This window comes from Panthera leo, chromosome A2 (assembly GCF_018350215.1).
Source record: "Panthera leo isolate Ple1 chromosome A2, P.leo_Ple1_pat1.1, whole genome shotgun sequence".
NCBI lineage: Eukaryota > Metazoa > Chordata > Mammalia > Carnivora > Felidae > Panthera > Panthera leo.
In genome coordinates, this window is record NC_056680.1 from 166308863 (window position 1) to 166322392 (window position 13530).

The following is a 13530-nucleotide window of genomic DNA, read 5'->3' on the forward strand; positions in this document are numbered from 1 at the left end:
AAACAGGTGTGAAACTGATTATTCTGTTTACACTGTTAAATGCAGTAAATTGCTAACGGAAAATAACCCAAATAGTGAAACAGAGGAAGCTTCATAATTGCTTTAAAAATCAAGATATTAATAAGCATGCTGAAGTTCTTTTTATAAATGGTTAGCGGTCCGTCTGAGCATTTGGTTTATGGAAATTACATTATATAAATGTACTTTGACTTGCACTCAGATTTTCGACCATAAATTTTTAAATTCGGATAGTTAATGAAATCTGATTTAAACTATATATGACTGATTTTTTTTAACTTCATTTTGTTACCACTAAATGTATTTGCCAAAAACAAAAAACGTTTTTTGTCCTATTGAAAAACATCTTTGTTAATGGCATTTTTGAAGTTTGGCCACATTCAGTTTTCAGAGGAGACAAGACAATGTGTCTAAAGCTCAAGGCTCAAATAGGGAAGTTTGCTTCGTTCACTCTTGTTTACATGTTGGGGAAGAGGTGCAGTGTCACAGCTGTGGAGGGAAGATGAGGGTCGAAAGGACCGTGGGCGCCGACTCGTCATGCCAGAAACACTTGATGAGTGTGTTTTGTGAACTGGTATAGAACTGCTCCTGGGAATTCCCCGCTTCTTCTAGGCCTGTAGGATTTAAGATCCAGTATGCGTGTAATAAATCAGAGCGGTCACGGTCTGAGGGTTCTTTTTGGTGGTGCTTCCTTGTTCTTTTCCTCCCAGCCACTTCGCGTGGACTTGTTTATGTGGAGCTGGTTTTGAAAATTTATGTCGTCTTGTGGCTTCACTGGTTTATTACAAAGGTGAGAACGTATTCCATGGGCATGGGTAATAACTCAAGCAGTAGAAAATAACGACGCAGAGGAAGGCGGTCTGAGTCCCCCCCACCTCACCTCTCACCCACCCCTCACTGCCTCCGTCACCGGTCCTGACAGTCAGACTGTTCTCTGCGTGTGGAATCGTCCGGGGGCGTGCTCCTCTCTCGTTTAAACACCTGCGAGAGCATGGGAAACAGGCTGCAGCACTCCTCTTACCGCCTGATAACCCATCTTGGAGATCGTTCCAGAAGAGCGCAGGCGGATTGAGCGCATTCTTTTCGAGAGCCGGATGATCCTGTGTGCAGTGAATGTTGCACAACTTATCTGTCTTATATTTTAATGGCCGTTTGTGGTCAGTTTTTCACTAAGCAACATTGCAGCGCATATCCTTGTAAATGTGCCTTTAATTCGTATAGGTCACGTTTCTAGAAGTGCTAGCTCAAAGGCTGTGCACATTTGGGGTTTTAGTAGATGCACCTCGATTGCTGAGGTGGGTTATCAGCGAATGAAAGTGCCTGCTGTCTAACTCACAGCAGCTCCCTGAGTCTGTTTGCCAAACAGATAGGGAAAAATCCTCTTTCGTTGGCTTTGTATTGCATATTTCTAAAATGAGTAGAAATGAAGTTCTTAGGTTTAGAAGATTTTTCTCTCTGCACTGTTTATATACCTTTTGCTGATTTTACAAATAATTGGCTTTGCGTTATTATAGATAGTTGTTCCTATTTTGTTATTTTATTAACCTGTGTTATATTTTTCCGTGTAGAAAGTTCTAATTTTTATGTACTCAAATTTATTAAATAAATGACAAACCATAACGAGACTTAGTGTTGATGTGATACATCTTTCTTAGAGAAAGTCTTCTTTCATATGGAGATTTTTTAGTGCTCATATTACCTTCACATTTTTATAGCTAGCCCTATATATATATATATATGTATGTATATATGTAAATCTTAGATCTGTTAGGGATCTGTTTTTGTTTTTTTTTTTAAGTTTATTAATTTATTTTGAGAGAGTGGGGGAGAGAGCGAGAATCCCAAGCAGGCATGTGGGGCTTGAACTCACAAACCATGAGATCATGACCTGAGTCAAAACTGAGGGCGCTTAACCAGCTGAACCACCCAGGAGCCCTAGGGATCTATTTTGACGTATAGACTAAAGCTACATTGTTATTTATTTAGGTCACCCAGTTTTTCCAGTAATAGTTATTAAATAATACACATTCTATATAGATTTGAAATGCTACCTTCGTCACATGCTGATCTTTCTTTCCATTTGAGTCTCCCTGGAGACTCTGAATTTGACCTGCCTGATCATGCTTTAGCCTCATTAGTGTAGGTCACTGTTTGTCCCAAAGTATGGTGTGTGATGATTTAGGTGGCACATGAAGGCACATTGTAAAAACTGAGCAGTGTTAATTTCAGTATAACTAGGGTGTCAGATCCGTGATTTCTCTGAAATGCTTGCTCATGATGAGGTCAGAGTAGGGGGTTGTCAGCCAGGTGTCAGTGTTTGGTGGCTGCAGTTTGGGAATATGGGCATACAGAGTATGGACTACATACACGGCCCGTGTGGCTAGTGTGCGTTTCTGTCCACTGAGCCTCCCTATGCATTGTCGTGGGTTTATTTTTCTAGCAACCTGATGAATTTCACTTTCAGAAATTGATAGTTATTTTGCTAGTGTGAGCTACACACAGGTATTGGTAATAGCAGATTGGGATTATGTCTGTGCCTGTATTTTTTCCCACCCGACTGCTGTGCCTGACGTGGATTGGGTTTTATAACAACAGAAAAATATGTCATTTTTGAAGTCTGAAGGTCAAGATTGTCTTGTAAATTAAGGCACTAAGGATAATTATGATTGTCATCATATGTCCTCATTTATAATAAGGACCACATTAGCGAGCCGCTGGAACTAGCTTTTTAGTCTCGTAAGCTTACAGCCTGCATAGGAGGAAGCACAGATCAAACAAATGGTAAGATTTTTGAGACGTGGTTTCTCATGCGCTGGCTGAGAGAGTGAACCTATCCCATTATGAGCCCGGTCTCCATGTAAAAGCACCGTGCTCAAGCTTTATTTTGAAACCATAAGGCATACCACCCCTAAACCGTTAAACTTTGGGGGAACAAACAGGAAAGATTTCTGAACAGCCTGAAAGTAAGTGCAGAATGGGACGGTGAATTAAATTAATGAAAAGTTGAGAACGCTTCATCTGGGGTATTGTATTTAATTACAAAGGCTAAGCTGCTAATTGGCCAAAGGTATGATGAAAAGTGACTTTAGTAACAAAGCAAATAACCTCATTGTCCAGTGAGTTAGTTCGCGGATCACTTAGAGACAAGTATGGCCAGTTTTCAGTCTCCAGGGAAGACAGAGCTGGTCTGTACACACTGAGGCGCTCACCGATGGCTTTGAGATGAACATGAGCTGAATAAATAAACAAGTCTAACTTCTGTCTAGCTCCTCTTTTAATCTTCTTAACCTTTTAAAACCCATTGATGACTTTGTGACAGACAGTAACATAGACGTAATGTGTGGTGTTGTGGAAAAGCAGAGCTGGGCCAGACGACGTGGTGGTCCAGTAGGGGGTTTGGTCCAGCGAGGTCCCGCAGCAGAAGCTAGATAGCCTCTCCTAGCCGAAGGGTGGTCTTGTCCCTTGCCCGTGTTTGAGAGGAGTACCTAACAGAGCGTCCGTTCGTCACTCCTGCGTAGGGGATTTAGTCCTCTAGCTTTGTGAAGATGGGGGCAGTCGTGACCAACACCCTCTTCTCTCCATCCTGAGAGCAGAAAGGTCTCCTCTTGTCCGTCACTTCAAGAGGAGCGTCAGATCTTTGTGATGTAAACCTTTTTTTTACCTTGAGCCATGGGAAGTACATCTTGACTGTGGGGGAAAGAATTGGGAACAACTTGAAGAAAGTACTTTGAATACCACGCGTACGGAGTTGAGTGAAGGTGTCCCTGAGCAGGGTGAGTGGGTGGGCACAAGCCCCATCCCTTTTCTAAAATCACCCCGAGACTAGTACCAAATAAAAGGGCGCATTCAGAAGGTCGGGCCCTGGACGCTTTCTTGAAACTGAAGTTTGTTGAACCATAGCCACACCTGGTGTTCTGGTTAGGAATCCATTTTCAGAATCCAATTCTGTCAGAGAAGGGGAATAAATAACATTTGCCTGATCTAATGATGGACGTGTGAGTTTGTATTCTCTGTGGTGTTCAATTTCAAAATTAAAAAATAAAATTATAGACTTATCTTCCTCTGAAGCTTTACATAGCACCTCATACTCCTTTATTGGGATGGTAAACTGTTCTTTTGCTTTGAGGAACTTAGTTTCTTTTTTTTAATTTTTATCTTTTATTTATTTAAAAAATTTTTTTGATGTTTATTTATTTTTGAGAGAGAGAAAGAGAGACAGAGTACAAGCAGGGGAGGGGCAGAGAGACAGGGAGACCCAGAATCTGAAGCAGTTCCAGGCTCCGAGCTGTCAGTGCAGAGCCCGATGTGGGGCTCGAACCCACGAACTGTGAGATCATGATCTGAGCCAAAGTCGGATGCTCAACCGACTGAGCCACCCAGGCACCCCAGGAACTTAGTTTCTGATAATTGTGATCCAGTGTTTCCTTTTTAATTTAGCTCATTTGAAATGTAGCAATGCAGTTTTGTTTTCATGGTGTTGAGTTTTAGGAGGAACTGGAGCTCAAGGCAGCAGTACTGTAGGGCTCGTGGTGGCCTCGTGCCTTCGCGCTGGTGGGCCCGGTCACCTGGGTGGCGTCTGCGGGGTTCTCCACGTTCGCTGTCTGTCCCGTAGTAGTTGATAAAGTGCTTGAGGAGGTACTTTGAGATCAGGCAAATCCTGTTTTTTTCCTCAAACTCTGCCCACTAACTTTAGCATGTCTCCGTAGCTCTTGTCTACAGTGTTTATTACTGTGGTGTTTGGTGATGCCTTTCCTCTCTCCTCCTTTTATTAACTGCATTCTGTGAGAAGAGATTTTTCTTCTCTCTTGTTTATATATTTATTTGATTATGTAAGTATGGAGGCATAGCTGGTGTATTTTACCGTATGCAGTAACGTCTAATGCCATCATCATTGCATAACCTCTCTCTAATTGTAAGAGAATATTGGAAAAGCTCGGATTGAGGAGGAGAGTCCAAGATACAAAAGGGAAAGGTGGAGGAACTGCTATGGATCGGTAAAGGAGTAGGAAAAAAAAGGGAATTAACTTCAGTGTAGGACCCTGGATGGGACCCTAGAACGGGCAGAGATCTTCAGTGTAAAAATTGGTAAATGTCTAATGAAATTTGTGGTTCAGTTAGTGATATTGGCCCCATGTTAATTTCCTGTTCTTGCTAATTGCAGCCTGGTTATGAAGGGGGACTAGGGTAAGAGACCGAGGGGATTAGGGAACTCACTATATCATTTCTGCAACTCTGTCTAAAATGAGTTCAAAGTTCAAAGTTTTAAAGGTTTAAAGAATAATACTAAGTGAATAACGATGTGGATGGCATAGCTGTGCTAAAGCGTGTGACAGTGGCAGAGGAGTGTCCCTGAGACGCTGGTGTAGGTGGTGGTCTTGCTGGAGGGGGAGGGGCCTCCGTGCCGGGAGTCACCTTTCTTCACTCTTCCCTCTGTCCAGGTGCGTCCAGACGTGATCCTCCCTGTGCCGTCCTCCACCTTCCAGCCTCTGTGCCTGGGTACTGCGGACGATGTGGCATGTGTGGCTGTGACTCCCCACCTTTGCCGCCTCCCCCGCCCGCCCCCACCCCCGCTTTCTGCCGTAACTGACCGTGGACTCACGGTGATGTGGGTTACTCTGTGGGCTCAGTCAGGGTTTGCTGTGGGGACGTGTTCAGACACTTGTCTCTACGGGCGGGCTTAGCGTGTCCAGAAGGGCAGCTTGGCGGTCAGAGGAGCTGGCCCGTCCACCTGAACAGTCATAACTTTCCAGATGGAGTTGGGCTCACCAACATTTGGAAGAGCGATTGATTAAGTAAGGAATGTTGATGAGATTTATAATACTTACAACATTTTGAAATTATTTGTTGACCTCCTGAGGGAGTTTAGAACATTGGAATTATTGGTTGGATTTAGGATTTGTTTGGCCACTATTCCGATTTTGGTGGCACTAAATGTGGGTAGATGGATGAGGGCCTTTCTAATACCGCCTCAATAGATAAGTGATTTTACGTTCTAGTCAACTTGAAAATCTCTCCAGTTTCAGATTTCCCAGTTGTACCTTTATTCTTTCTAAATTTAATCCTTCATTCATTCAGTTGGGCACAGTGCTAGATATTGGGATTATAAACACCAAGACACAGGCCTTGTTCTGAAGGAATTTATAATTTATTGAAGGAGAAACATACAATTAAAGTTACCTTTACTCTTTCCTCTCTGCAGGTGCATTAAGATAAAAAAACATTTTTCTCTTTAAATAGACACGTTGTTTTACCTGTAAGTGATAAAACCCTGTAAATCTAGACCCTGCTAAATATTTCACATTGTCAGGCTTGTGTGGTTAGAGCTTGGTCCGCAGGGGCGCGGCCGTGGGCTCTCCGCCTGTGCGGCTGTGGGCCCCGCGGGGCTGCTTCCTCTCCTGCCTCGCGGTCCGTGCCTGCTCGTTCCCAGACTGGGGCCCAACGTGTACCTCCCTGTGCTCGGATCATTCCTTACTTGCGGCTGGAACTGATGGAGTTCAAGTTTTACTCTCTGATCTTCTGCTCGGAGGGCTGACAGTGCACGCCTCCCCAGACCAACTGTGTCCACGCCAGCGCTCAGTGGCTAGCGCTCTGTGGCACGGCGTGTTGAACGGTGATCTGCCCATGGCGGAGGCCGTGTCCTTGTGGGTGACACCCACGTTGCCTCCGTGGTTTTGATTAGCGCAGATAGTCGCGTGCTCCGTGCCCTTCCACGAGCGTCTTCTGCGCCAAGGCCGTGGTTGCCTCGGCGAACTCCCGGCGGATGGTGTGGAGGAACGGGAATGACGGTGGCCTCCGAGGGGGAGCTTCATGGGCGAGAGGATGTTTAAGCCGAGTCTCACCCGAGACGAGCGCGGCTTGGGTGCGTGCTGGGGTCAGGAGGGAAGCGGGGCCGCCCTGGGCAGAAGGGAGCAGGGCTTGAGGCCTAGGGATCGTGGGAGAGATGCGCCTGAGGCAGCACCAGGAGATGGCCCATGAGGAGCCGGGAGAAGGAGAAGTGTTTTGGCCATGATACCCCCATGCTAAGGCTGTGTTGGAACTTGATCCCTCCGAGGACATTGGTGGTTGTCAGACTAGGTTCTCTGATAGGATGACTAACACGAAATAGAAAATAAGGGCAGTGTAGTAACGTTTTACATAAATTTGGTTAATTTAAATGAACATTGAGAAGAGATGCTTGCTTGCTTGCTTGCTTGCTTTTTCTTTTTTAGTGTTTATTTATTTCTGAGAGACAGTGCAAGCCAGGGAGGGGCAGAGAGAGAGGGAGACACAGAATCTGAAGCAGGTTCAGGCTCCAAGCTGTCAGCACACCGCCCGATGTGGGGCTCGAACTCACAAACTGTGGGATCATGACCTGAGCCAAAGTCGGACGCTTAACCGACTGAGCCTCCCAGGCGCCCCGAGAAGAGATGATTCTTATATTTGACCTTCAGTGATCTTTTAGGAAACGATTGAGAATAGGTTGCAGTTTTTTGTTGGCTTTAAAGGGCTGGCAGCTATGATCCAGAAGGAGTCACAGGGGTCTCAGCTGAACCATTGCTTTTGTTACCTGCTAACTCACGAGTCGCACCCCCGTCTCCGTGGCCCTGAATTGCGAGGGTGTCATCGCCTCCCTCCCATCCCTGCCGCCGTGGTGTGGGCTCCGCAGCCAGAGCTGGAGCCCTCGGGCCCATCCTTGGCCCGGAGCGGACTCACCCACGGTCATCGCTGAGTGCGGTTCATCCTGGCTCAGCTGTCTCGTGCGCTGTCCCTCCGCCCGCACGGTTTCCCATCTCGTCGTCCTGCTCAACACCGCCTTCTAGGTTGCCTCTCAGATTTGCCGTTTCTTAGCGTTCCTCAGTGGCTGAGGCAGAGCCCCTCTTTCCCCGCGCTTGGACCCTGTTTGTACCTCGGTGCACGGGGGTGAACTGTCCACCTTGTTCAGGGTTACTGCTGAGTAACGGCGTCTGGCACACAGCGCGTCCTCAGTAAGCAGGCTTCTTTGTCCTCCTGCCGCACTGTGAGCTCCTTGGGAGCAGGTGCCGTACTTTGAAAATATCTAGGGCCTAGCATGATACACGATTCGCTGAGTACCTGCTGAGTGAATAGATATTCCTCCTGTGCCTCATTTGAGTGTCTTTTGAATGGGGACCACGCGGAGCGGTTCTGGCCCTGATCTGGAAGTTGGTTACTGTTCAGGGGCCGCATAGGGATGATCTACGTAATTTATAGACATCGATAGTGTGGTCTGTCGCCCTTTCCTTTGTGCTGGGCCGGCTTTTTACGGCAGCCTCTGTGTCCTGCTCTGATTACTTAGTTCACCTTTTCTAGACATTCTGTATCCTGTGCTTCTGAACTCTGAACTTCTGAACTCTGTCAGATTTTGGTGACTCAGACTTTTTTTCTGTGGCCTCCTTCTCCCCATCAGCCTCCTTTCTGATAGATCTTCCAGATTACTTATGTCTTATGAAGACAAAGAATTTTTTTGATTTCTCAAAATGTAAAATAATAATGTTCTTTTTTGAAGTGAATGGTATACTGCTTAGTGGGTTAATAAGTTCTAGACCACCCGTGTTCAGGTCCTGGACCTTCCACTCTCACACCGCGACGAGGGAAGCCCTCCGTCCGCGTTGGCCTCTGCGTGTTGCACCCGTGTCCTCCCCTTGTCCCTCCTGTGTAGGGCACGGTGCTTGGGTGTAGACAAATCAGTGCTGGTGGCAGCCAGTGCTGTTCTTAGAGTTGACTTTGTGGTGTGCCTGACTTGATGTGCGAGTTTGGCTGTCCCCTCCCTGTAGCCCCTTTTCTTTTTTCTGCAGGATATTTCGGGAGCGTGAGTATTCTCTGAAAGGCCTTTTCAGTTTCCAAAGTACAATTTTATTGTTGAAGTTACATATCAGGCTTTGGTGTGTGTCTGTATATCCAGTATTTTGGATTGCTTGCTTGCTATACTTCCTTTATTCTTTTTAAATGAATTGTCTTTTTTTTTTTTCAACGTTTTTTTTTTTTTTTTTTTTTTTTATTTTTGGGACAGAGAGAGACAGAGCATGAACAGGGGAGGGGCAGAGAGAGAGGGAGACACAGAATCGGAAACAGGCTCCAGGCTCCGAGCCATCAGCCCAGAGCCTGACGCGGGGCTCGAACTCACGGACCGCGAGATCGTGACCTGGCTGAAGTCGGACGCTTAACCGACTGCGCCACCCAGGCGCCCCTAAATGAATTGTCTTTTGAGTAGGAGACTGTATAGCCCCTGAGCACAGGTAGGAGGAGTGATCATGTTTATACGATGTCCCGTGTCCAGGGAATTTGACTTACAGGCCACGAGAAGTTAAGAATACTCAACCGTCAACACTGTCTCTTGTGCTTGTGTGGCGCCTCCCGCATCATAAGCTTCAGACTTAAATAGAATTTGTAAGAAATTCTAGTATTGAGTTAGAAGCTAGTTGTGTGTTTTGAGAGCTAGCACCCGTTTTGATTTTGAAGCTATCGATGCCTCGGTACCGTGTTGCTGGAACCCAAAAGTGCTTTTCAGCTGGTGTGCTTACTGCGTCTTTTAGACTGCTTTGTTCTACTTAAAGGAAGTGCTCATCAGTCATGTCGTAAGCATTTGTTGGATACATACGCATGTCGCATGTCGGACGTGGAAGTAAATGAGAGCAGCAAGGTGGAGGGAACCATGAGGTCCTGGAGCCCGCGGTACCGGGCTCTGGGGTTAGTGAGGATGATGAGCTCGTTTGTGTGGGCAAGTAAATCTGGTGCCTGTTTCGCCAGCGTGGACCATTTTGGCTTGTTTGATTTCAGACATGAAATACGTTTTTTCATAGTTGTTCCAGGTATACCATTTTAAGAAATTTCAGCTCTTTAGCTATAACCAAATAATGAACATATATTAAATCTGGACAAACGGAGATAGAAGGAAAAGAAATTATGGACACAGGGATAATGGCTAGAAATTGGTCTGTATTATTCTCTAGAAGCTGTCCATAATTCTCAGCATCATAACTTTGTACTTTTTACTATATAGAGTTTCCATTCTCCCTACTCCTTTTAATTAAAATTTAAAACAAAATATTTTTCTGACTTTGAACATGTGGTAGATAAAGGCTTTTTATTTGAAATTCAAGAAATGAAATTTTCTTTTTATAAAAAATTTTTTAAAGTTTATTTTGAGAGAGAGTATATGTGCACGCGTGTGCATGAGTGGGTTAGGCAGAGAGAGGGAGAGAGAGAATCCCAAGCAGGCTTCGCACTGTCAGCACAGAGCCTGACGCAGGGCTTGAACCCACAAACTGAGATCATGACCTGAGCTGAGATCAAGAGTGGATGCTTAACCGACTGAGCCACTGAGGCACGTGCCCAAGAAATGAAATTTTCTATAGTGGAAAATGGAGGATTTCTTTTCTTTCCTTAATGCTTATTTATTTTTGAGAGACTCAGAGACAGAGCATGAGTGGTGTAGGGGCAGAGAGAGAGAGGGAGACACAGAATCTGAAGCAGGCTCCAGGCTCTGAGCTGTCCGCACAGAGCCTGACCCGGGGCTCAAACCCACGAACCATAAAGTCATGACCTGAGCTGAAGTCGGACACTTAACCGACTGAGCCACCCAGGCACCACTGTCCCCCCCCCCCCCTTTTTTTTGAGTAAGCTCTACTCCCTACGTGGGGCTTGAATTCATGACCCAAGATCAAGAGTCGTATGCATGGCCTACTGACTGAGCCAGCCAGGTGCCCTGGATTTATTTCTTTGGTTTCAATTTTGTCGGTGAGAAATTTTTCATTCTGCACACTGTTGATTCACATATCAATGTATAATTTTTTTAATGTTTATTTATTTTTGGGAGGGAGAGAGAGAGAGCACGTGCACACACGGGCAGGGGAAGGGTAGAGAGAGGGGGACAGAGGATCCAAAGCAGGCTCTGCACTGACAGCAGAGAGCTGACGGGAGGGGGGGTGGGCTCAAACTCCTGAACCAGGAGATCATGACATGAGCCGAAGTCGGACACAACTGACTTGGCCACCCAGGCGCCCCTCAATGTATAATTTTAAATTGGCTTAATTACTGGGGCGCCTGGGTGGCTCAGTCGGTTGAGCGTCTGACTTCAGCTCAGGTCATGATCTCGCGGTCCGTGAGTTCGAGCCCCGCGTCGGGCTCTGTGCTGACAGCTCGGAGCCCGGAGCCTGTTTCGGATTCTGTGTCTCCCTCTCTCTCTGCCCCTCCCCTGCTCATGCTCTGTCTCTGTCTCAAAAATAAATAAAAACATTAAAAAAATTTTTAATTGGCTTAATTACTTGCCTTCTGACACTATTTTGATGGTGTGTTTGTTTTTGTTAAGAAATTTATTTATTTTTGTAATGATTCATATATAATGTCTTGGACTGTTAGTTTTAGTTTGAATTACATTTGTAAAAATAAAATGCCCATTCACTGTAAACTGGAACACTTTGGGGGAGAGGAGAGTTGTCTTTACGTATTTTTATTTTATTAGGAATGTTTAACTTTCCCATTGATTGCTTTGTTTCCTTCTACATACTGAGTAACTTTGTTCAAAATTTAGTTTTACTTACGATGAAAAAATATTTTTTTTAACGTTCAGTAACAGGACAGAAATTGTTTTATCAAAATTTTTATTGAGATAATTGTACACTCATGTTCAGCTGTTAGGAATAATATAGAAAGGTCTCTTGTTTGCCTTGCCTGATTTCCCCTGGGAGTTATATTTTGCAAAACTAGTGTGATAATCACAACCAGGATATTGACATTGATATAATGCATTGACATTATTCAGATATTTCTGGTTTCACTTGAAGTCTCTTGTGTGTGTAAAGAAATCAGAGTTTATTCCTGGAAAACTACTGTTAGTTAAAATACTAATAACTTTAATTAGATCTGTCATCTGGCGAGAGGGAACCATTTACCCTCGTGTGCTCAGATTTCTCATTAAGTCAGGATGTTTGTATGATGCTTAGAATCCCTTTTGGGTCAAAACATTCTATAATTTTTGTATGAGAGCATTTTAGAATTTGAAAGTATAACCTTCTTTCTCTTTTCTCTTTTTGTGTTTAGGAAGAAAAGGCTTCTCTTTTACATCGTACTCAGGAAGAAAGAAGAAAGAGAGAGGTAAAAACAGTTTTATAATAGTCTCTTTAGAGAAACATTTTTCCATAGCATTTAAATAAGGGTTGATTTTGCTGTTATATATATGCATGGTATGCATATGCATATATACATATTTTTACGTCTATGAAACGTTAGAAACATTTCTGGATTTTTTGGATTTTATAATAAGTAATTTATTCTGGAACCACTGTGGAAAAGATGGACTACAAGGGCAGTTTCCAGAATACAGGGGGAAAACAGGCTTTTATAAAGTTCAGTTGCTTGCTTGTGATATGGTTTCCAGAAGATCTAGAAAGACTTAGTATATAACGCTCATCTTTTGCCAAGCAGAAGAAGCAAACTCACTGTGAAGGCAGTTACCATAACTCTTTGTGAAGAAGTAAAATAGATGAAAGGAGCTGTGACATTTGTTGTTTTATTCTTTCTTTTTTTAAATGTCTGTTTATTTATTTTGAGAGAGAGTGCACGCACATGCGCACATGTGGAGGAGGGGCAGAGAGAGGGAGAGGGGATGATCCCAGGCAGCCTCGTGCTGTCAGCACAGAACCCGACACGGGGCCCGGTCCCACGAACCCTGAGGTCATGACCTCATGGCACCAAGAGTCAGATGCTTAACTGGCTGAGCCACCCAGGCGCCCCTTTTATTCTTTATTTTACATTTCATCTTTCTGGTGACAGTGGCTTTATTTTATTGGTTAATCAGCAATTATGGTATTTTAGGCCTATTTTTCTAGATTTTTATTTTGTTTTCTAATAATTCATTTGTTCCTTTAAGAAATACTAATTGAGAGCTTGTTACATTCCAGGGACTGCTCTGCCTACAGGGGACACAGGTAGTAAATAAGACCATGTTCTGGGCGCTTGGGATTCTCTCCCTCTCTCTGTCCCTCCCCCGCTCATCATGCACTTGCACGCTCTCTCTTCTCTCTCTCTCTCAAAAAAAAAAAAAAAAAAAAAAAAAAAAGCTTAAAAAGGGCGGATAATGTTCTTGTGTGGTTATAGAACACAGAGATTCACCAAGCTATTGAGACGGTGCTGCGTGCTGTGAGTGAGGTAGAGTGATGTGATAATAACTGGGAAGGCCTGCTTTCGGGTAGGGCATTCAGGGAAGGACTCTCCGAGCTGGGTAGAGAGTTGAGCAGGATTCCTGAAGGAGGAAAAAGAAGCTCCTATGGAAAGCTGGAGGAAGAACTTTCTTGGTGCAGGAAGCAGCAAATATGGAGACTTTCAGGTGGGGTTTCTCACCCTCAGCACCGTTGACATCTTGGACTCATTAATTCTTTGTTGTGGGCTTTATCCTGTACATCGAGGGGTGTGTAGCAGCCTCCAGGGCCTCTGTTCTACCCACTAGATGCCACAACACTCCCTCCCTCTGGTTGAGATAACCAAAAATGTCTCCAGAAGTTACCAAATGTGGTAAAA

General features: G+C 44.6%; 1 protein-coding gene across 2 annotated transcripts in view; it reads left to right on the top strand.

Moving 5' to 3' along the window:
* Positions 1–13530, top strand: part of UBE3C (ubiquitin protein ligase E3C) — a 120698-nt gene that overhangs the window by 14544 nt on the left and 92624 nt on the right. For both annotated transcript variants that reach the window (XM_042927226.1, XM_042927228.1), the window contains exon 2: positions 12055–12108. In XM_042927226.1, coding sequence (XP_042783160.1) covers positions 12055–12108 — 54 coding nt within the window. The remainder of the gene's footprint in view (positions 1–12054; positions 12109–13530) is intronic.